This window comes from Symphalangus syndactylus, chromosome 6 (genome assembly GCF_028878055.3).
Source record: "Symphalangus syndactylus isolate Jambi chromosome 6, NHGRI_mSymSyn1-v2.1_pri, whole genome shotgun sequence".
Lineage (NCBI taxonomy): Eukaryota > Metazoa > Chordata > Mammalia > Primates > Hylobatidae > Symphalangus > Symphalangus syndactylus.
Genome location: NC_072428.2, coordinates 53184161 through 53206952, shown reverse-complemented (window position 1 = coordinate 53206952; position 22792 = coordinate 53184161). Strand labels below are relative to the sequence as shown.

Below are 22792 nucleotides of genomic sequence, written 5' to 3'. Positions count from 1 at the left end.
CCCTTTAGAGAAAGAATTTGCTAACTCCTGATCTAATTTCACTGTCATCCATTGAATAGATGTGTAAACTGAGGTCCTGGGCAGGGCTGTAATCTGCCTGAGATTACCCTGTAAATGCATATTGACCACCATCCCCGCCTCTTTCCATCCCACTTCTGGCTGACCCAGGGCCTTCTCCCCTACCTTGCACAGCCCCTCAGAGGCCCTCAGCCTTCATTTCATCTGAACTCACATGCACCAGTGGGTATATGTATGTATGCTGTGTGTGCACACACATGTACATTTATGCCCCGTACTGGAAACTCCCAGGTACCCATATGTGGTAGATACAGGGGAGAACCTGCAATGGGAGGGTAGACCCAGGCTGCAGACTCCAGAGCACTTGGAGTGTTACATCCCTTTCTCACCTCCCCAGGATGTGTTTGGCACATAAGTGCTAAAGACTTTGCATATGTTAATTAACTGACTTTCAGAACAAGCCAGGAGTTAGGATTAGAATAACCAGTTTACAGCCTTGAAGCCCGGGAGAGAAAATAACTTTCTGGAAGACACAGAGTGAATCAGTAGTGGCAGGGACTGTTCTGCTTTGTTCTGTGCTGTGACTCCAGCACCCCATACAGGACCTGACAAGGAGGCAAGGTGGGGGGCCTAGGAAATGGCTGTGGAATGAGGAGCCAGATGAAGGAAGGAACTGATTACTGAATGCTGGATCCCTGCACTCACCCAGAATCCACCCCCATCCCACTTGCCCAGAGAGGAATGTCAGGGACAGGAGAGGTTTCCAAAATCACCCCATTGGCTGACAGGTTAGGCACCCACCCCCAGCTATCATAGCCTCAGAAATGCAGAGCTCCAGATGTGGAACTGGGTGGGGCAGCAGCAAGGCTCCCGGGACCAGGCGCAAGGCCTGAGGCGTCCACCTGTCAGGCTGCTGACTCCCTGTCCCGTCACTGAGCCTGAGACCTAGGCTCAGAGCCCAGTGCTGGTGGCAGGAGCATCCCCAGCCACCAGCAGGCCAGGCTGTCCTCACCTTCCCCATTGGGAAAGTGGGCAGATGGCCTGGCTCTCCCAGCCCCTCGCCTAACAACCTCAGAAACCAAGTTTCTGCCCGGCACGGCCCCTGGCTGTCAGCTGGCCCATCTGACCTCCTGCACACCCCCACAGCTCTTCTTACGGCTGGGGAATGGCGCTGGGAACCACTTCTGGGCAGCCAACGTGCCCCCCAGTGAGGCCCTGCAGCCCAGCAGCAGCCCCAGCACCCGGCGGTGCCACCTGGAGGCCAAGTACCGTGAGGGCAAGTACCGCCGCTACCACCCGCTCTTTGGCAACCAGGAGGAGCTGGACAAGGTCAGGGCACTGCAGCTCTGGGGCCCCTTGGGACCATCCCCGTCTTTCTGCTGCCCTGTTCCTCATGCTGTCTTAACCCATCTCATCTACCAGCTCAGGGAGATGCCTTGGCATATGGGGAAACTGATGTTTGGAGGGCAGAAGGGCCCTGCCTAAGCCATGTGAAAAGTTCTGGCCATGCAGGGAGGAGCCAGGCCTGACCCTTGGGCTAAGGGCACGTCCCCAGCATCTGTCTGTCTCTCCCAATTCCTCAGTCTCCTGCACCCCGTCCTGTTACTCTTGAATCCTGCCAAAAGGAGTGAACTTGATGGGGATGCTATTTCCTGTCAGGCTCATGAAAAACAGCTGGGCTGCTCTGACCCACCCCCATCCACACCCTACTCAAGATGAGGCCCCGTATGGGCCCCAGGCCCTGACAGGCTGGGAGCCAAGTCTTAGGCCCTGATCTGGCTCCGCCTGAGTGGGAGGCAGCCAGCTCCGAGGCAGGGGTATGCCATTTGTGACCTCTGGTTGGCCTTCAGCCCCTCCCCCAAACTGCCCCTCCCAGGCAGACTCAGTCCAGCTAGAAGCCCGGTGGGAGTCAGGCCTCCACCTCCCAGGGACCCAGGCATCCTGCTCCCAGCCCAACCCAGTCTAGCCTGCAAGCCAGGAGGGCGGCAACTCCCATTGGTTGGGAGGGCTGGGCAGGCAGTGAGGAATTCAAATGTGGGAGGAATTAGCTACAAAGCACCCCCCCTGCTCCTCCACAAGGCAGAAGGAGCTTGAGATCCTCTGGAGGCTCTGGCTGACTGGGCAGCTGTGTCCAGGCGGCCAGCAGGGGTGAGGCCCCGGGCAGCTGGGATCCCCTGGCCTCCGCTAGGCAGCCCTTGCTCACCCCTCCTCCCCTTGGCCTCTCTCTTCCCTCTCCTCTCTTTCTTCCTTCCTATTCTCTCTTTCAGTCTGAGAATGGACCGCTCCAGGCCTGGGTGACTCCTTCCTCTTCTTTCCTCTCCTCCCCTCTAGCCCCTTTCCCTGTGGGCCCCCCACTCCTGCTTGGGTTGACCCTCCCCTGCCTCTTCCTAGGCCCTGTGTGCTGCAGTCACCACCACAGACCTGGCTGAGACCCAGGCGCTCTTGGGCTGTGGGGCTGGGATCAACTGCTTCTCAGGGGACCCTAAGGCCCCCACGCCCCTGGCTCTTGCAGAGCAGGCGGGGCAGACGCTGCAGATGGAATTCCTTCGGAACAACCGGACCACAGGTGAGCGTGGCAGAGGGTGGGGGTCCACCAGGCTGTGCTGTGCCTGGTGGGGTTTGATTTACCTGCTGCTCTCAGGCCGTGATCACAGCTCCTCAAGGGCCTGTGGTAAATCGTGTGTGAGCTGGGTGTGCTTGGGTTTGCACCTCAGTGTGTATTTGTGCTGCGTATGCATGTTCCTTTGTGTTTGTGTCTCTGTGACTCTGTTGATAACTTCCCTGACTTGCAATGTGAGTCCCTCAGGATGACTGGCAGCTGTGCTGGTGTTTGTGCGCCTCTGAGCCCCCTGGATCTGTGTTTCTGGGGATGTTGAGAGCTTTGGAGTACATGCGTGTGCCGAGTGTGTCTGTGTTGCTGCGTGAGGGGTGCTGTGTTACATTTCTTCTTGTGTGGGTCACCCACCATGGCAGCCCTGTCTACTGCCCTGCTTGGGTGGAGCTCAATCCTGAACTTGGTCTGGGTACCATTGGCTCCCTCTCGGGGTGGGTGAGGAGGGGTCAATGGGCTGAGCAGCACAGCTCGTGGCCCAGGCCTGGCCTCTGGGGCCACATCCCAGGACGGAGGGTGGAGCTCAATGGCCGGGGCTCTGGGCTCAGGGCCATGGGTGGGCGGGGCACACTGGGCTGGAGAGAGCCCAGGTGTCCAGGGAGACACAGGAGACCACCCAGCTGGCTTGGGCTTGGGGGCAGATCACACCCCCGCCCCGCGGTGCTGACCGTGGGGAACAGGGCTGTATTCAGGCTGCCACCTTGAGCTTCCCGCTGTCTGGGACAATCCTCTTTCCAGGGATTATTATTGAGTTTGCCCAATGCCCCCCTCATGCCAGTGTGCCTGGCCTGTGCCTCCAACCTGGAGAGTGGGGTGGGCCAGGAGTCAGGGAGGCTTCCTGAAAGGGGAGGTGCTGGAACTGGGCCTTGGGAGTGGAGTGAATTTCCACAAGTGGGGAGAGGTGGAGAAACAGCCTGGGCAAGACCCTGCAGGTAGGAGGGGGAGCTTGAGGCTGCCAGTTAGGGAGCTGGGGCTGATTATTTGAAAGTGAGCCTGGATGCCCAGGCCAGGTGGGAGTGAGGTGGGGACACCCTCTTGGGTGGCCAGCATGACCTGCCATCCTTTCCCCGCCTCCAAAGAGGTGCCTCGGCTGGACTCGATGAAGCCCCTGGAAAAGCACTACTCAGTTGTCCTGCCGACTGTGAGCCACAGTGGCTTCCTCTACAAGACTGCCTCTGCTGGCAAGCTGCTACAGGACCGCCGGGCCCGGGAAGGTGGGTGCCGCCCCAGACCCTGCCTTGGCCCATGGCATCTGGTCATGGCTGCAGGGCTAGGGAAGCCAGGGCTGGCCAGACTGGTGGACCCATGAGGCAGCCAAGTGGACTCTGGCAGAGTCACCCTGGAGGGCTTCCTGGATATAGTCTGTGGTACACAGTAGGTGCTTCCTAAATGATCCTGGTGGGAGTGGGGGTAGGGCATGGCACTGCAGAGCAGGTCACTGCCAGAGTTTCTTTGGACTAAACGAGCCTTTATTGAGCCCCTACTGGATATGGGCTCTGCTGAGCATCTGGTAGTTAGAGCCCGTGGCTGGTAGGGAGTTTGAGCACTGAACAGAAAGCCCTATCCCTCTGATGTCAGCCTTCCATTCACTTCCCAACTCAGAAGAAAATCCACAAGAGCCCACACAGTTGGCCACCACCCCCATTACCTCTCTGAACCACCCCCCTAATCACTCTGCCGGTCTCCTCACTGTTTCTCAGACATGTCGTCACCTACCAGGATCTTTGCCTGTGCTGTTCCCTCTGCCTGAAATGCATTCCCCCAGGTATCTGCATGGCCAGTCCCTCACTTCCGTCAGGTCTCTGTTTCAGTATCACTCCTGCAGAGATGTCATCTCTGACTACCTTATGCAAAATAGCACACCTCATCTCTCCCTTTACCCTGCATTTTCTTTTCTTTTTTGAGATGGAGTTTCGCTCTTATTGCCCAGGCTGGAGTGCAATGGCGCGATCTCGGCTCACCACAACCTCTGCCTCCCGGGTTCAAGCGATTCTCCTGCCTCAGCCTACCGAGTAGCTGGGATTACAGGCATGTGCCATCATGCCTCGCTAATTTAGTTAGTAGAGATGGGGTTTCACCATGTTGGCCAGGCTGGTCTCAAACTCCCGACCTCAGGTGATCTGCCCACCTTGGCCTCCCAAAGTGCTGGGATTACAGGCATGAGTCACCGCACCTGGCTACCCTGCATTTTCTTCACACCACTTACCTGGTACTCATTTGTTCATTAATGTACTTATCTATAGATTCTCTGTACCCCACTGGGACATAAACTCCTTTTGGCCATCACTGCCTGTAGCCCCCAGATCCTAGAACAGTGGCTAGCACACAGTGGGCACTTGGCAAATATCTGCAGAATGAAGGGTGACTCAGGCAGAGCTGGTGCTCCTAGAGGGAGCCCATCCGTGGAGACAGGCCTGAGGACACATTGCCCTCAGAGAACAAATGTCAGGCCCTCACAGACAGAATGAGAGGCAGAGTCTGCTGTGAGAACATTGTGAGGTCATTGCTGACAACATCCCTCAGCACCTCCTGTATGCTCTCCTACAGGGACAAAGCCCTCCAACTCCCAAAGAGATTTCTTTGGAACTCCATGCTGTTCACAACCTCATTGCCCCAGGTCTGCCCCCCTCTGCCTGATAATGTCATTTATGTAACAACTGCCTGAGTCATCCTTTTTGCCCTGGATGCCAGGAAGCTCTGAGCCACTGTAAAGCTCAGTGCTGTGAACTGTACAGGCCTGCATGGCCATGACAGCCTATCCTTTCCATTACCTTTCCTGGTCCAGATTCCCATTTCTGTTTCTTTTATGGGACCTTGTCAGTCTCTCAGAGCCATTGTAGCAGGAGGCAGAGTACAGAGTGATAGGTGCCTCTGGAAAAGGAGGTTGGGGCATAGAAGGCTTCCTGTGACATTCAGGTGGTGGGTAGAGGGGACAAGGTTTGCAAAAGCTGGGAGTGCTGGGTAGGGATGTGTGTGTCCAGGAGTGACAGAGAGGCAGCTGGAGAGACGGGCAGAGGTAGACCTGGCAGGGCCTTGAATGGCAGGCTGAGGGGCACAGAGTCTGTCCTGAGGACCATGGAATGGTTTTGGTTAGAGGAAGGATGGGGTCTGATTTTAGCTAGATCACTCTGGGATTTTGGAAGGGGCTGCTGCAGAGGCCTGGGGGAGAGGATGACTTGTGGGCTGGCTGGCGCGGTGGGAATGCAGAGAGGTGGATGGATCTGGGGAAAACTTGAGAGAATGAAGAGCACATGGGTCAGATGGGAGCAGGAGCCCTGGGAGGATGCAGAGGTGGTTTTCAGGTGATGGGGGGCTCCCTGATGGCTCCCCTGCCCAAATTCTCCCCAGAGTTCAGCCGGCGCTGGTGTGTCCTTAGTGACGGGGTCCTGAGCTACTATGAGAATGATCGGGCAATGACCCCCAACGGAGAGATTCGGGCCAGCGAGATTGTGTGCCTGGCAGTGCCCCCTCCTGACACCCACGGGTGAGCACTCCTGGGCAAATCAGACTGTAGTTGCTATAAGGTACAATCCCCCACTGGGGAGACAGGGAAATAGGCCCAGAGAAGGGGAGGACCTCCCCAGGGTCACACAGCAAACAGAGGCTGCACAAGGGCCGACTCCAGTCTCTTGAGGCCCCAGCCCAAGACTTTTCCACCACCTCTTAGGGGACCAGAGTAAGGACAAGCGCCAAGGCAGTGCAGAGGGTGCAGAGGATGGCGGTTGATGGTGCGGGTTGGGGGTGGGCCAGTGCTGGATGAGGTGGGCCTGAGTCCTGGCCTGTGTATTTGCAGCTTTGAGCACACCTTTGAGGTGTACACGGAGGGAGAACGGCTGTACCTGTTTGGGCTGGAGAGCGTGGAGCAGGCTCATGAGTGGGTCAAGTGTATTGCTAAGGTGGGCCTGGGGTAGCAGGGCGGGTGTAAGGGTGTCTGACGGGGGAAGGTGGGGCCTCCTGGCCAATCCCATGTATCCCAGCTCCCCTGTCTAGAGAGCAGAAGCTAGATGCAGGGCAGCAGACATGGAGCAGGCCTGTTCCGCCAAGGGCCTACTGTAATCTGCAGCCCTCTGCAGGGTTGGTCAGACCTATCTTAGCTCTGCAGAAGAAGGGCTGTGGGCCTTGCACTCTATAGGTGCTCAATAAATGTTTAACAGTGAATGACAGTCACAGCCATCTTAGGATGGACAGTGCCGCCTCCAGGGGAGTGTGCTCCTTGTTCCTGGAGGTGAGCAAGCAGAGGCTGGAGGGCAGAGGCAGGGTGGCCACGGGGAGGGCTCTGCCTCGGGGACTAGAGCCAGGTGCCTGTGGGTTCCCCATGTGCTGTGAGAGCCTGTGACTTTTTATCATTCATTTGTCCGTTGATCAGTTGTCTTGTGCGCCTCCTGAGAGCCCTCAGAGACCTGGGGACCCAGATGAACCAGGCTTAGTCCTAGCTCTTCAGTAGCTCCGGTGTGTGGGGGAGACAGCTCCCCCGCGGGTGGGGTTCAGGCAGCAGCAGCAGTGTAACCAGTGCCACAACGGAGGGCAAGAATGCTTTGGTGGTGTGGGGGCCCAGAGAAGGGCCCTCCAGAAGGTGTCTGGGAAGGCTTTCCAGAGGCGGGCACATCTGAGTGGGTATGAAGTGGGGCATGGTACCCAAGTTCCATCACTGGGCTTGGTTCTGCCTTGGGGAAGAGAAGAGAAGGCAGCCGGATGGGAAGAGGGCACCCGCCTGTAAGCCAAGGAGCTGGGGCATTGGGGCAGGCAGTGCCGTTGGCTGATGCTGTCTCCCCCGGCTGCCTCTCTGCCAGGCATTCTTGCCTCCCCTGGCGGAGGATCTGCTGGCCCGGGATTTTGAGCGGCTGGGACGCCTACCCTACAAAGCTGGCCTGAGCCTACAGCGGGCCCAGGAGGGCTGGTTCTCTCTCAGTGGCTCAGAGCTCCGCGCTGTCTTCCCGGAGGGGCCCTGCGAAGAGCCGCTGCAACTACGGAAACTGCAGGAGCTTTGTGCGTGGACGAGACCTGGGTCCCCAGCCTCCAGGGCACCCCATCCTGGGCTCCCAGGCCCCCAGCCCTTGCCTGGAAGTCTGTACTCTGCCTGGCCTGGCCAGAGCCACCATCCTGCCCTCTCATGTCCTTGGGGTGCATCTCAGCCACCGCATACATTGGCGGGCGGGTCTCATGGGTGTGTGTGTGCTCAGAGGGAGGGAGCAGGTTGGGGATCGGGAGCAAGACCTGGGCCTCACCTTGACTAACCCCTCCACAGCCATCCAGGGGGACAGTGAGAACCAGGTGCTGGTGCTGGTGGAGCGAAGGAGGTGAGCCACGGCCTCCCTGAGGGGCTCTGAGAAGCTTGGAGCAGTCTGATGGGCCTGGGGACAGGGTGGGATAGGTGTAGGCCCCTCAGTGACTGACTGTCCCTGGCCCAGGACACTGTACATACAGGGCGAGCGGCGCCTGGACTTCATGGGTTGGCTGGGGGCCATCCAGAAAGCAGCCGCCAGCATGGGGGACACGCTGTCTGAGCAGCAGCTTGGGGACTCGGATATCCCGGTGATCGTGTACCGTTGTGTGGACTACATCACGCAGTGCGGTGAGCCCTGCCCCGAGGGTGCCAGCCCCGCCCCTCCCGGAGAGCCGACTCCCGCACCAGAGCTGCGTAGCCCCGCCCCATGACGTAATGCCTCAGGCCCCAAACGCTTGGCCCCGCCCCTCCTTAGGCCTGACCTCTGAGGGCATCTACCGCAAGTGTGGGCAGACATCGAAGACGCAGCGGCTGCTGGAGAGCCTGCGGCAGGATGCGCGCTCTGTGCACCTCAAGGAGGGCGAGCAGCACGTGGATGATGTTTCCTCGGCACTCAAGCGCTTCCTGCGCGACCTGCCTGATGGGCTCTTCACTCGCGCCCAGCGCCTAGCCTGGCTGGAGGCCTCAGGTGGGCCCTGCAGCCCGTGCCCAGCCTCCTCCTCCTCCACCCATCCCTCCGGACTCTTGCGCCCTTCCCTTGTGGCACTTGCACTGGGCTCACCCTAACCCACAGGCTCCAGTTGCCCTCCTCTGCTTCTCATTCCCATCGCCACTACATACAGAGCCAGGGCCCCTGGAAGACCGAGAGTTCCTTACCCTGGTTGAGTGCCTGGCCTGCATTGACTTGGAGGGCACAGGGACTGCTGTCAGCCACCATGAGAGGCACAGCAGCCCGGGTGGGGTGGGGGAAAGATAGTTAGAGGGGGTTTCTGACTTGATTTATCTTTCCCACCCAGAGATTGAGGACGAGGAGGAGAAGGTCTCCAGGTACCGAGAGCTGCTGGTGCGGCTGCCCCCTGTTAACCGGGCCACAGTGAAGGCCCTTATCAGCCACCTGTACTGGTGAGGGATGATACCATTGTGAGACTCTGGGGGGATGGGGTGAAGGTTCTTCTACCCCCACCCTGGCTGACTACCCTCTCCTGGGAGCCAGCTGTGCTTTCGCACCAAGTGCTGACTGTGATCTGCCCTAACATTGGACATTTGTAGAGCAGGGGTCCCCAACCCCCAGGCCACAGACCAGTACAGGTTCGTGGCCTGTTAGGAACCAGGCTGCACAGCAGGAGGTGAGTGGTGGGTAAACAAGCATTACTGCCTGAGCTCTGCCTCCTGTCAGATCAGCCGCGGCATTAGATTCTCAAAGGATCGGAACTCTATTGTGAACTGCGCATGGGAGGTGGCGCGCTCCTTATGAGAATCTAATGCCTCTGAAACCATCCCCTGCCCCACCACCCTGTCCTTGGAAAAATTATCTTCCACGAAACCAATCCCTTGTGCCAGAACTGTTGGGGACCACTGTTGTAGAGGATCTTTCCACTTGGGGCCAGGGTACCTTGGCTGGGTCTCCCAGCTTCCCAGTCCTGCTCCTACCAGGACCCAAGATATGGCCAGAAAAACTGTTCCTGCCCCGTTAAATGGTGGTCCTCTCTGACCAGACCAGTCTTGGACCTGTCAGAAATTGACAGGGTGAGATGGGAAGCTCTGGCCTGACTCCTCACTCAAAGCCCTCCTCCTCCCCTCTCCAGTGTCCAGTGCTTCTCAGACACGAACCAGATGAATGTGCACAACCTGGCAATTGTGTTTGGGCCCACCCTCTTCCAGACAGACGGGCAGGACTACAAGGCTGGCCGTGTGGTGGAAGACCTCATTAACCACTATGTGGTGGTGTTTAGTGTGCGTCCCTGGCTGGTGGGCAGTGGAGGGCAGGGGTAAGCCTTCCAGATGGCGGTGACCACCTGTCCCTGCCTCTCACTCCTTCCCAGGTGGATGAGGAAGAGCTCAGGAAGCAGCGGGAGGAGATCACTGCCATTGTGAAGATGCGCGTGGCTGGCACTGCCAGTGGGACCCAGGTGAAGGCTGGAGCCTGGGTGGGGGGCTTGGGCCTGCCACCTGCACCCATTTCCTAGGCCCCCAGCTGAGCCCTGTCTCCCTGCAGCATGCCGGTGACTTCATCTGCACGGTGTATCTGGAGGAGAAGAAGGCAGAGACTGAGCAGCATATCAAGGTAGGTGCTGGGACCTAGAAGCCAAGGGGCTGGAGAATCAGGCTGGGCCAGGCACAGGCTCAGATGGCCAGGGGAGCAGTGCTTCCACCCCAAGGAGAGGACCAGTTTGGGACCTGTTTCTGGCTGGTGCTGGGGCCTGCTCCTAAGAACCACTCAGAAATACCCCTCTCTATCCCAGGACTCCAGAAGGGCCTGAGAAGGATGGGCTCAGGCTCTGAGTCACATAGCAAGGTTGCGGCAGAGCAGGGGCTAGGCACAGGTAGGCTAATCTCCTCCTTGGTCCTTGCAGATCCCAGCATCCATGACTGCTGAGGAGCTCACCCTGGAGATCCTGGATCGCCGGAACGTGGGCATCAGGGAGAAGGACTATTGGACCTGCTTTGAGGTCAATGAGAGGGAGGAGGCAGGTGGGTGACCCTGGGCTTGTGCAGGGTGTGGTATGGCTTGTCTCAGCTGTAGCCCAAGTCTGTCCTCCCCTACCCTGCACATGAGGATGGGTGGTGAAAAGGGCTTTGATGCTGTGTTGCTGTCACACTGATCTCTGTGACGGTGGTGATAGGGTGCTGGCAGGGATTGAGGTTATGCCTGTCATGTGGCTGATAGAAGGGACAGTGAAGGAGTAGAAGGTGTTGGCTGTGATGGTGCTTTCTCAGGTGTCAGTGACAATGGTGATGGTTGAGGTGAGAAAGGTATTTTATGGTAAAGGTGGTCTTGATGGCAGTGGAGGATGAGGCTGTATCTGTTCATTGTTTTACCATATTGTTGAGTGCCAGGCACTGGGCTAGGGAGCCACACACACAGTCCCTGTCCTTGTGGGGGTTAGTCTGGTGTGGGATGGAGGCATTAGTCTAATGATCATACCAATAAATGTTCAACTACAGATGTGTTAACTGCTGTGGAGGAAAGACCCATGGCATTGCCACATCTTCCCCGAGCCAGGATGGGAAGGAAGAGTAGGGGTTACTTGGTGAAGAAGGCAAAAGCCCTGTGTTGGGCAGAGGCACAGCCCGTTCAAGGAGACGAGGGCAGTGAGGGGGTGGTGACATGGGTGGGGCTGGAGATCGAGGCAGAGGCAGCCATGCAGGGCCTAGCAGCAATGCAAGACCATCGCTCCGATGTTAGTTAGTGAGTGGGAGTTTAAGAAGATTGCTACTCGCTGATGGGTGGGGAGAGGGAAATTAGAGCACGCTTTGAAGGTCATGGTTTAGTCCAAGGAGAAGGCGGTAACGTGGGCTGGGGTGGCAGCAGTGGAGATGGACTGAACAGAGAGATTCGACGTGTGGATCAGGAGAGGGAAGAGGGGTTTGTTTCTGGGTTGAGCAGCCTGGCGGGTGGTGGTGGTGGTGTTTCCCTGATGGCCACGGGGAGGGTGGGAAGGGAGGCGGGGGGTGGAGATCATGGGCATGGTTTTGCACATGTTGAATTTGAGCAGCTTTGGTCACAGCCACGTGTGTCAAGCCTGAAGCTTGGTAATGGGAAAGGTGGTCGTGATAGTGGTGTTTTGTGTCGTGGCACTTGCAGACGGTTGGAGTGGACAGGGGATGTGATGTGTAGGTGATATGTGCCCATCTGCCAGCCTTTGGTGCTATCGGGCCATGTGGTCCCAGTGACGGTAGGTGTGACCTCTCCCCAGAGCGCCCCCTGCACTTTGCGGAGAAGGTGCTGCCCATACTGCACGGGCTGGGCACGGACAGCCACCTGGTGGTGAAGAAGCACCAGGCCATGGAGGCCATGCTGCTGTACCTGGGTAGGTGGTGCCTGCAGGGTGGCCAGGTTCCCGGTGGTCCCCTCTTCCACAGCCAGGGTGGGACCTGGTGGTGCCAGGTAGGAACAGCTCAGACAGAGGGCACCAGGTGGGTGGGCCTCTATGGAGAGGCTGGGGCAGGATGGGGCAGCTTCCTTCATCCTGGGACCCAGCCCCTGGGTAGGGGTTGGTGCAGCCTGTGCCCACTCCAGTCCCCCCCCAGCCAGCCGTGTCGGTGACACCAAGCATGGCATGATGAAGTTCCGTGAGGACCGCAGCCTCTTGGGCCTGGGCCTGCCCTCAGGTGGCTTCCACGATCGCTACTTCATCCTCAACAGCAGCTGCCTGCGGCTCTACAAGGAGGTCCGGGTAAGTGGCCCCGCTGGGTTCTGCCCCAGGGTGGGCACCTGTATACCTGAATGTGCTCAGAGATTCCCCTTGGTCTGCAAGTGGAAATAGTCCCGTTGCAGGCCCTCAGGATGGCACAGCAGTGGGGGAGAACTGTAGACTCTCAAGACCCCTCCTGCTGTGACCCTGGATGGCCACTCTACTGTGCCCTGTAGCCCCACTAGGCCCTGGCACCCGGATGCCATCACACCACTCCATGCCCATGCTCTGTCTCACTGTGCCTGTGCCTTATCACTGCACCCACAGGAACCTGTTACTTGATGACAGCCCCAAGTTGTGGCCCATGCATGCCTTGTCACATCGTATGTCATATGCCTCCCGGGCCACCCTCCTCACTCATTCTGTCCACATGCAGGTTTTCTCCCAACCCAGACTCCATTTGACACCCTCCACCTTCTGCACATACATGCCACACACACACCCCAACCCCACACATCACTGCACATGCTGCCCTGGCTCTAGACCTGGGACTTCTTCCATAACCCTGATCCTCTATCAAACAGAGCCAGAGGCCGTGGAGCGGGGCCCCTGAGACCGTGAGTAGCTGTGGGCTGACTGCCAGCTGCCTTACACCGCCTGGGGGCCAAATGAGCTGGGTGGGAGCATGGGGAGACAGCCAGGGCTCCTGGCCATCTCTAGGCATGGATCCCTGCCCCCTTGCCAGTTGGCACTGGCCCCTATCCTGGGGCCTAAGCTCCTCCCCTTTATCCCTAATCCTGTCCCAGGGTCCTTTCCCCAAGATAGGGTTCCCTATCAGTGCAATGCTCTAGAATTTTCCAGAGGACTCAGTGTAGAAGTTAAAGATCCAGTAACGATGGCACCTAGGTTTGAATGAGAGCTCTGATCTTCATCTCCTGTCATCCCTGGAGCCACCTTATTTCCAACCCCGGACAGTGTTCCAGGACTGTCAGAATGTTCTTGCGACTGCCCTGATCCTAACATGCCAGGGTGGGACGAGAGAGGCTTGTGGGATACCCCCACCTGGGGTAGCCATCTCTCTGAGGCTCCTTGGCTGGCTATTTCCACTCTGCACACTCCTAGGAGAGAGAGCTCATCCCTCCGCCCTTGGGGCTGCCTTGTTCCTAGGGGGATGCTTCTGTCTGGAAAAGGTCCTTGCTCAGGTTCTGCTGAGAATCTGCATCTCATGATGCCCCCGTGGGTCCCAGCTATGCCTTGGGGGCCACAAAGCATAGATGCCCTGCAGCAGGGGTCCCCAACTGTTGCGAACAGGGCCGTGCAACAGGAGGTGAACATCGGGCGAGTGAACATTACTGCCTGAGCTCTGCCTCCTGTTAGGTCAGCAGCGGCATTAGATTCTCATAAGAGTGTGAACCCTACTGTGAACTGTGCAAGCGAGGGATCTAGGTTGTGCGCTTCTTATGAGAATCTAATGTCTGAACATCTGAAGTTTTACAGTTTCATCCCGAAACCATCCCCCTACCCATGGAAAAATTGTTGTCCACAGAACTGGTCCCTGGTACCAAAAAGACTGGGGACTGCTGCCCTGCAGGATGGGCAACAGAGACATGGTTCCAAGCCCGGTGGTCTAGCCTGAGCTCCCACAGCTACCCCCCACCCCATCCCCAGTGTCTTCAGCCTCTTCCTGCCCCTTGCATTTCCTGAGGTCATCTGAACAGGCTTGGCTGCCATGGCAGGAGCAGAGCAGATAGAGCAGGACCTCATCTCCTTCTCTTTGCACTTTGTGCCTCTTCTAATGCATGCTGGGCTCCTGCTAACCCTGTGGGAAACGCCGTCTCTTCTCTCCTTTGCCCTCTTCTGTGATCACATCCTCACTTCTGAGCCTATCTGCCCATCCAGTCAATCCCCCTTGGTTCTGGGATGCTATCTCCCTGGCCCCCTCCCTCTAGGAGTGCTTAGAACCCTTGCTGTGGGCAGAAGGGAGGGAAGATGGCTGAGGCACCTGGAAAGGCAGCTGTGGATCCCCGGGCATGGAAGGAAGGAGGCAGGAGAGCTAGAAAAAGGGATGAGATCTAATGTTCCCTAAGGAACCAGGCTCGCTGGGCGCGGTGGCTCATGCCTGTAATCCCAGCACTTTGGGAGGCCGAGGCGGGTGGATCACGAGGTCAGGAGATCGAGACCATCCTGGCTAACACAGTGAAACCCCGTCTCTACTAAAAATACAACAAATTAGCTGGGCGTGGTGGTGGGCGCCTGTAGTCCCAGCTACCCAGGAGGCTGAGGCAGGAGAATGGCGTGAACCCGGGAGGCGGAGCTTGCAGTGAGCCAAGATTGCGCCACTGCACTCCAGCCTGGGCGACAGAGCGAGACTCCGTCTCAAAAAAAAAAAAAAAAAAAAGGAACCAGGCTTAGTGCTGGCCCCTCACATACTGAGACATGGAATCCTTACTACTGTTCTCTGCGGAAGAGGGCTGTCCTCACTTCCAGGTGAGAAAACAGGCTTTGTGTGACTTGCCCAAGGCCATCTATAAGTGTAGACTGGGACTTGCACCCAGGTTTCTTAGTGTGGAAAAGCAAGCTTGTATTCCTGGAAGTCTCAGATTTGAGGACTCAGCAGGGAGGGGTGCTCAGCACAGGGTAGGTGGTGCTCTCCACACCCCAGAGACAGCCAACACCTCTGGCCTGGCAGAGGCCCTGAGCAGATGTGGGCTGGTTACCACGGGGTTATCAGTTCTGGCATTTGTTGGTTTATGAGGCAGTAGGACAGAATATTTGAAATTGGGACAATCTCAGGTGATTCAGTAGGATACATGTCCACTTGTGCCTTATCCTGGGGGTCTCCTCTTGTTAAAGACCCTGAGACACCTGGAAAAGGCACATGCTAGAAAGATCTTGGTTCCAGCAGAGATCCTTAAGCATCAAGAGTAAATGTCATTGTCTGCTCATGGCCCCATGCCTTGGAGATGCTGGAAACATGAGCTGTCTGATTAGAAATGTCCTTGGGCCAGGTGCAGTGTGGCTCATGCCTGTAATCCCAGCACTTTGAGAGGTCAAGGTGGGAGGATTGCTTGAATCCAGGAGTTTGAGACCAGCCTGGGCAACATGGTGAAACCCTGTCTCTATAAAAATTAGCCGGACGTGGTGGTGCAGGCCTGTAGTCCCAGCTACTCAGGAGGCTGAAGTGGGAGGATGGCTTGATCCCATGAGGTGGTGTTGCAGTGAGCTGAGATTGCACCGCTACACTCCAGCTTGGGGGATTCATTCTCGAAAGGAGATTGCATTGACTGACATCCTTCCCTCCCAAGACCCAATTCTGCAGACTTTCTGACTCAGCCACCCTTACATCACACACATGCCACGCACATCAGACCCCAAGAAATCGGAGGCCTGAGGGTTGTGTTTTCATTCTTGGAGCCACAGCCTGGTTTGAATGCCTTGATTCCTGCAGTTGCCTCTGCACCTGACTGGGCCTGTCCCGTCCACCCTCGACTCACTTAACTGCTTGCTTCTAGTTGTTCCCCTCCCACCCACAGCCTGACATCTTCCAAACCCACAGCCTGTTTTCCATCCCCTCAGCCCGATTCCTCCCGTACCTGGAGTCTAGTTTCTCCCACAGCCTTCCTGTCTCATGCCCAGAGCCTTGTGTTTTCCATGCCTGCAGCCGAATCTCTTTTATAGCCTCTGTCTCAGTCTTTCCGTTTCTGCCATCAGCTGTCTTCCAGTTTGCAGGCCGATTGCTCTAGTGCTCCCAGCCTTGCTTCTTCTGTGTGTGCATACAGGTTTCTTCCTTGTATTCCCCCACATCTTGTTTCTTCCATGTCCGAAGCCTGATTTCCTCCCGCCTGCCTAATTTCCTCCCTGTCTGCAGCCCTGATTGTTCCATGCCTGCAGCCCAGTTGGTTCCAGGCCCTCCTGGGCACATGGCCATCATCAGGTTAGGTGCTGTCTGTAGAAGACATGAGGCTTTCCAATCAGCGGGTATCAGGGTAAAAGCAGAGTGAAAAGTCCTTACTAAGGCCCTCCTAAGCCACACCCCCTGTGAGAGCACAGAGGTCTTCCCCAGTTCCTAAGCAGCCCGTCCTTTTGTGATATCACAGGAAGTCCACCAATTCCTGAAACTTCCACCTCCCCTGGCTGTCCCTTCCCTGGCCCCTGCTGAGGAGCCATGCCTGGAGGTGGCTGGGAGCAATGGTGGGGAACAGAGGGGAGGTGGCTCAGTCTTTGACCCCCAGTTTCGGTTGTAAGTGAATCCCCCTCCCCTGCCATTCACTCTGGTGCCCCTGTGGGCTCCAGGGGTGCCTGGTAGGGGTAGGGCTTCAAGCAAGTGGCTCCCAGAGCAGGAGGAAGCCTCATTAGCTTGACCTCCAACCAGCCTCTTCCTTGGGGGTCATCGCCCCCATCCTTCTGCCTCCTAGCCAGCCTGCTCCTTCCAAGCCCAGACCCATATGCAGAGGCGGGGGCCAGAGGTGAACATTTTGGCAATCTGGTGTCCCTCCCCAGTACATTGGTCTCTCGCTTCCTGACCTAGACCATTGGGAAGTTCTTCCTGTGGTCTATTGAACAGCTGTTCTGCTTCAGCTTGAGTCATTAGCCTTCTTGTGGAACCAAAGAGCTAGTAACTGCTGGTCCCTCAAGCCTTCTCTTCACACAGTCAACCCTGGAGCCTCCGTGGGGCAGGGAGGGCTGAGAAATGAATAACCTGAGATGAACATAGACACGAGCAGCCAACCAAGGCTCTCTGATCACACCCGCTCGTTCCAGCTTGGTGCTGGGGGAGGATGTGCAGTTCTCCCTCCATGTACAATCTGATTCAGGGTGATGCTTCAAGTCCTCCAGTTTGCAGGGCATCAAGGTGGTGCTGGGATTCGCTGTTACAGATGTCCCAGTTGGGACGGCTGCCTCGGAGACTGAGGGTTGACTGTCTGATACTGCTGTAGGGAGACAGGCCTTGGGGGCCTAGGGCTGGGAAGTTGGTTGGGCTAGATTGTGAAAAGGGAGGGCTTTATCAGGAAGGCTTCTTGGAGGAGGCGCCCTGTGCTGGGATGCAAAGAGGGCTGGGGAGTGGGAAGAGGGAGGTGCCCAGTCGGGAGAGCGGCCCCAGTGCCCTTTCTGCAGACTATAGTGCCCTCTTCTCCTCACCCTACCCCAGAGTCACCGGCCTGAGAAGGAGTGGCCTGTTAAGAGTCTCAAAGTCTACCTGGGAGTGAAGAAGAAACTCAGGCCACCCACCTGGTAAGCTGGGACTGGGCAGATAGGCCTGCCTCTGGGGCCTGTGGGGGCTCAGAACTGATGGGGGAGGCACAGCTGGGGTTCTTAATTTGACAGAGGTCGGTGCAGGGGCTCTGATGGCGTGGTCCCCAGACCAGCAGCATCACCTGGACACACCTTCAACACAAATTCTTGCCCAAGTGCAGTGGCTCATATCTGTAATCTCAGTACTTGGGGAAGCCAAGTCAGAAGGATTGCTGGAGCCCAGGAGTTCGAAACGAGCCTGGGCAACATGGCGAGACTCTGCCTCTACAAAAAAATACAAAAATTAACTGGGTTTGGTGGCACGCTACTCAGGAGGCTGAGGCGGGAGGATCGCTTGAGTCCGGGAGTTTGGGGCTGCAGTGATCCGTAGTCACGACACTGCACTCCAGCCTGGGAGACAGAGTGAGACCCTATCTCAAAAAAAAAACAAAAAACAAAAAAACACAAATTCTCAGGTGTCACCCCATTCCTACCGAATCACAGATTCTGAGGGTAGGGCTGGGGCTTAGGGATGTCAAGGGCCTGCGAGGCTGGTTGGGGTTGAGAGAGGAAGAGGCCAGGATGTGCCACTCTTGTGAGAAGGCTCAGAACTCTGGCTCTGGCTCTGGCTGTTTCTTCTGGGCTCTGTCCTGGGAACCGGGGCATTGAGCCTCTATGGCCTGTCAAACACCCCACTTTTCTCCCTTCTTCCTCTGCAGCTGGGGCTTCACAGTAGTGCATGAGACAGAGAAACATGAGAAGCAGCAGTGGTGAGTGAGCGCCTCATCCTGAGATCCCAGGCTGAGGAAAGATGGTGGCATGTCCCCCTTGATTGGGTCCCTCGTCACTGCCCAGATCTGTGTCCACTAGCAGACCCTGGGCTGGGGAGGCGGACACGGTGTTCTCTGCTCAGTCAGGCCTTTGGCATCATGTGGGTCCGTGTCCCACCCTGCAGGTACCTCTGCTGTGACACACAGATGGAGCTCCGGGAGTGGTTCGCTACCTTCCTGTTTGTGCAGGTACCAGGTGCAGAGTGTGGGGTGTGGGGTGGGTCCCTGGAGGCTTCCATTATGGAGAATGGGGACATTGGCTTCTGTGCTATTCAACCCACCCCTTGCTTTAAGGAGATTTTGAGTTGCTTTTAATTCACTTGCTAGTTTATTCAATAAACCCTTCCTAGCACCTACTGTTAGTCCAGCCCCAAGCCAGGGATGCTAGGGACAGACGGGACACAGACCCTGCCCTTGGGGCACCCCTCATGTGGACAGGAAAACAGACTCAGAAGTGACCAGTTATAGCCCAGTGTGATCAGTGCTGTGGTGGCAGTGGAGAGCCCAGGGGATCTGAGTCTTAGGAAATGTGGGAGAATTCACCAAGCAAAGAGGAGGGGGATGGCTTCTAGGCAGAGGGAACGGTTTAGGCAAAGGTCCAGAGATATGCAAGAGAAGCACAGATTGTTACAGTGGAATGTGAGGGGAGAAGCCAGGAGTGCTGGAAGTCAGCACAGGAAAGGGAGTGAGAAGCAGAATCTCAAAGAGCCTTGTAGGTCATGCCAGGGAAACTGAACTGGACACAGAGGTCAGTGGGGAACCACTGGCGGGGGTGGGGGTGGCATTTAGGCAGAGTGTGGTGCAGGCTTGAGTCTTCGAGGGCTCACTCTGGGTGCAGCGTTGGGCGGTGGGACCTGGGGTAGAACCCAGAGGTGAGCAGGCCAGTGAGGCAGTGGCTGTGGTAGCCCAGGCAGGGACATGGTGGGGACAACTCCTGAGCCAGAGCAGGGCCAGAGGCTGGGTTAGACTTAAAACAGATGAATTAAGACAAAGAGTTTTTAAAGTGAGAGCTCATAAGTGTTTAGGGAAAAGGGAGACAAAACGACCAGGGTGCTGGGCTGAGTTCTTTCTTGGAGCTGTGTTCTTTTAGCCCTGAGCTTCCTGGTAAGCGAAGCCTAAAGGGAAACGGTGGATTCTGTAGTTACCGGTTCCTAAGATGGGGTGCAGACGTGTTCCTCTAAGAGAAATGTTTTCTTGGTTCTTGGAGGGGTTTGTGGATCTGGAGATGGGAGTTGTTGAGTAACAGAACTGGCCATGTTTTGCCAGAGATGCAGTCATGTCCTCCCCACAGCTGCTTCTCATATCGGCTGGGATCAAAGCTGAGGGTGTCATCTCAGACCACAGCTGGAGGCATTTCTGGGAAGGGTGGGCAGATCTGAGGCTGAGTGTCTGGGTGAACTGAAGCTGAGCCCAGCCCCTTCCTCTCTGCTCCCCAGCATGACGGCCTGGTGTGGCCCTCAGAGCCCTCACGCGTGTCTCGGGCGGTGCCTGAGGTCCGGCTGGGCAGTGTGTCACTGATCCCCCTTCGAGGTAGTGAAAACGAAATGCGCCGGAGCGTGGCTGCCTTCACCGCGGACCCTCTGTCTGTGAGTGGCTCTCCATGTCTTTGGGCAGGGGGCTGGGGGCCTGGCTGGGTGCCTGCCTTCTACTCCACAGTAGATGATTGCCCTGGTTGCCCTCCCTGATTGCCCTCTGGCCCCCTGCCTCCAGCCTCGGTGGGGGCCCTCATAGGCCTCTTTGGTTGACACCATTCAAAGGAGCCCCTTCTGCCTGGCCCTGGAAGCTGGGAGTCCCCTCTCTCTGACCCTGGAAGCTGGGAGCCTGGCTGACTGGAGTGCTCCCCGGCTGGCAGTGGAGAGTGCCTGCAGCAGCTTCAGCGGGGCACCGGCCCCTCTGGGCCTTCACAAAATACCTGTGCGTCTCTTGCCTTCCTGCAGCTCCTGCGCAACGTCTGAGCACAGGAGCCCATCCTTGGCTCTAAGATTCCGCCGCTGGAAGCCTTCTGTTCAGACACCCCTGATGCTCCAAGGCCTGGTGTGAGCCAGCAGGGGGTGCATGGGAAACTGCACCCCACAACCCACATCCTCCATCCTGACTGCAGCATGGGGTTCCCCGGCAGGGGTGGGAGGCAGCAGGGTCAGCCTGGGCAGGAACCTCTCCCAACTCTGTCCAGGTGTTCAGACGTCTTGGCCCAACCTGCTCACCCCACCGGGTTCACTGTCCTTGTGGGGCTGGAGAGATGGGCATAAGTCAGGAACTTGGGAGGACCACCACCCTTTCAGAGGTGTGAGGCCCTGGGGTCCTGCCGGAAGGGAGCCCCCTGCTCCTCCCAACAAACTCCAGAACAGCAGAAAGCGGGTGCTCTAGAGGAGCACTCAGCTCAGGGGGAGGGAGCTCTTGGCTGAGCTTCTACAGGGCTGAGAGCTGCGCTTTGGGGACTTCAGCCTTCCTTCCAGTCTGGGCTGACTGGGGGGTCCAGACTACCTGATGCCCCTTCCCCAATTTGGGGACTTTTTGATAATATAAATATATCTGTATATTTTACCCTATGGTGCTGAGGCCTGTGATTGGTTAAGGGGATTGGGCGTCCTGGGGTAGGAGGGGACAGGAGGTCGGGAAGCCCAGGGGTGAGTGCCTAGTGCCTGAAGCTGAGAACCTAGGCCTTGCCTTTCTTCAGGCCCTGAGCTATTCAGACGACCCCCTTCCCCAAGCAGAGCCCTGGCTTGGCTCCATGCCTTCCCCATTGTACTATCCTGCAGCCAGGCTGGGAATGCCGGTCCTTTCCTGGCCAGCACTGACCCTGGCTGGACACAAGCCCCTGTTCTGCTGCAGTCCGAGTCTGAGTCCCAGCTGGGGCCTGGGTGTGGTGTGTCAGTGACTCAGGCCTGGTAGCCCTGCAGCAGCCCCCCTGCTGGAGACACAAGGTCAGAGCCACAGGAGCCTGAGGAAACTAGGAAGAAGCACCTTCGGGCCACCTGTGGCCCCAGTGCCTACCCCTCCAGAGGTGGGGACTGCCGTGCACCAGGGGGCTGCCCTCACTGGGCACTGCCTGGCCATCTCCTGTAAGAAGACGAGGCCCTGGCCTGCAGGGGAGATAATGAGCTGCTCAGAGATGGGTTTGGGACTCCCTGGGGAGGTGCCAGACACCACATTCCCGTCTCTGCCTAGAGCCTCATTACCACGTGCTCTTCGGGGGCTCAGTGGGCGGACAAGCTGACCTCCATCCTTAGCGTCAGCCAGTGGGGCTGGGCAGAGTGGGTGGGGATGGGCCACGTGACCTCCGACTCAGGCATCCAGCTCAGTGGGGAGCCTGGGATCCAGCGGAAGACTTGGGGAGCTGGACTCCAGGTTCCCTCTTGCTGTCTCAGGAAGGGGAGGTATACGGCAGGAGACCGGAACCGGTTCCCTGAGTCCTGCTGACCTATCTCACAGGCTGGGGCTAAGCCCCTTGAGTCTCCCACCTCCTGTGGGTCGCTCTGGCCAGATCCACAGCTCGAATGTCTGACCCTTCTGCCTCCAGCTGGGACAGGGCTAATGGACCCCCTTATCCAAGTGCTGAGGGGCTGGAATCCGCTCCTGGATCTGACCTTGCACTGCCCAGCCAGCCCTGAGGCCCACCTGAGTGGGTGAGACTGGAGGCCCCCCCTGCTCTGCTAAGGCCACTGCCCCAGCTCGACGTGCTGCACTGCAGTCCTGCACTGGGCCACAAGGCGGCAGCCACGGACCACTCATCATTGCTGCAATCAAAGCAGGGTCTGGAGGACGCCCGGGTGGTGGTCCTGGCCCAGGCCTTTCTCTGCTGGGGTGTGAAGCGGGACCCAGTTCTGCCTTTGGCCCGCAGGCTGGTGACATTCTGGAAGGCAGCACCATACAGGAATGTGCTTTGGAGTCCTGGGCCCTGGGAACCAGGAAGAGGAGGGAACAGCCTTCTACCAAGTACCTGCTGTGAATCGGCCCCTGTGCCCCCTGCACTGTCTGCTCTTGGCAAAGGGGAGCTAGGCCCCGAGAAGGGAGGCAACTTTCCCAAGGTCACACCATGCTCGTGAAGCAGGCCTGAGGTCCATTTCCCCTGCCCTACTTTGGTGGGGTCTCCCTCTTTGACTCCCCTCCTGATTCCAACCCTTTTCTCCTCTTACAAATGGCCTGAGGCAGGGGGTCTGAAGTGTCAGGAGTTAGTGATGGCTTAAAATGCTTTCCCTCTGGTAGGGGGTAGGGGTGACATCCCAACAGGAGCCTCAAGGCCTCAGCCAGAATGAAATATGCCTGTGACAAGTGTTGGATGGGTTAGGGGCAGGAGGCTCTGCTGGTCCTTATCACAAGGATTCCTAAAAATGGGGCCTGTTGGGACCCTGGATGGTTTGCTCATTCACATATTATTTGAAGTTGGGTTGCCAGGGATGAGTTGAAGACCCCAGACCTGGACCTGCAGAGGGGCCAGGAGCAGCTCTTGGAAAGGGAGGGGCTTCCTGGACAAGGAGGTGCTCCTGAGCCAGCTTCGAAGACCGGAGGCCTTGCCAGGTGC

At 57.5% G+C, this 22792-nt stretch overlaps 1 protein-coding gene across 13 annotated transcripts in view; it reads left to right on the top strand.

Annotated features, from left to right (window-relative positions):
* Positions 1 to 20819, top strand: part of ARAP1 (ArfGAP with RhoGAP domain, ankyrin repeat and PH domain 1) — a 68360-nt gene extending 47541 nt beyond the window's left edge. For 6 of the 13 annotated variants that reach the window (XM_055282841.2, XM_063641316.1, XM_055282844.2 and 3 more), the window contains 22 exons: positions 1165 to 1347; positions 2410 to 2584; positions 3709 to 3843; positions 5978 to 6113; positions 6423 to 6525; positions 7420 to 7615; positions 7875 to 7926; positions 8038 to 8201; positions 8329 to 8541; positions 8870 to 8975; positions 9659 to 9806; positions 9896 to 9982; positions 10069 to 10137; positions 10427 to 10544; positions 11771 to 11884; positions 12105 to 12250; positions 12793 to 12825; positions 17358 to 17440; positions 18160 to 18210; positions 18396 to 18459; positions 19707 to 19856; positions 20208 to 20819. In XM_055282841.2, coding sequence (XP_055138816.1) covers positions 1165 to 1347; positions 2410 to 2584; positions 3709 to 3843; positions 5978 to 6113; positions 6423 to 6525; positions 7420 to 7615; positions 7875 to 7926; positions 8038 to 8201; positions 8329 to 8541; positions 8870 to 8975; positions 9659 to 9806; positions 9896 to 9982; positions 10069 to 10137; positions 10427 to 10544; positions 11771 to 11884; positions 12105 to 12250; positions 12793 to 12825; positions 17358 to 17440; positions 18160 to 18210; positions 18396 to 18459; positions 19707 to 19856; positions 20208 to 20225 — 2544 coding nt within the window. In that variant the 3' untranslated portion in view covers positions 20226 to 20819. Of the gene's footprint in view, positions 1 to 1164; positions 1348 to 2409; positions 2585 to 3708; positions 3844 to 5977; positions 6114 to 6422; positions 6526 to 7419; positions 7616 to 7874; positions 7927 to 8037; positions 8202 to 8328; positions 8542 to 8869; positions 8976 to 9658; positions 9807 to 9895; positions 9983 to 10068; positions 10138 to 10426; positions 10545 to 11658; positions 11885 to 12104; positions 12251 to 12792; positions 12826 to 17357; positions 17441 to 18159; positions 18211 to 18395; positions 18460 to 19706; positions 19857 to 20207 lie in introns of those variants that run through there. The other 7 variants (XM_055282845.2, XM_063641319.1, XM_063641318.1 and 4 more) reach the window with 4 other exon arrangements.
* The last annotated feature ends 1973 nt before the right edge of the window (positions 20820 to 22792 follow it).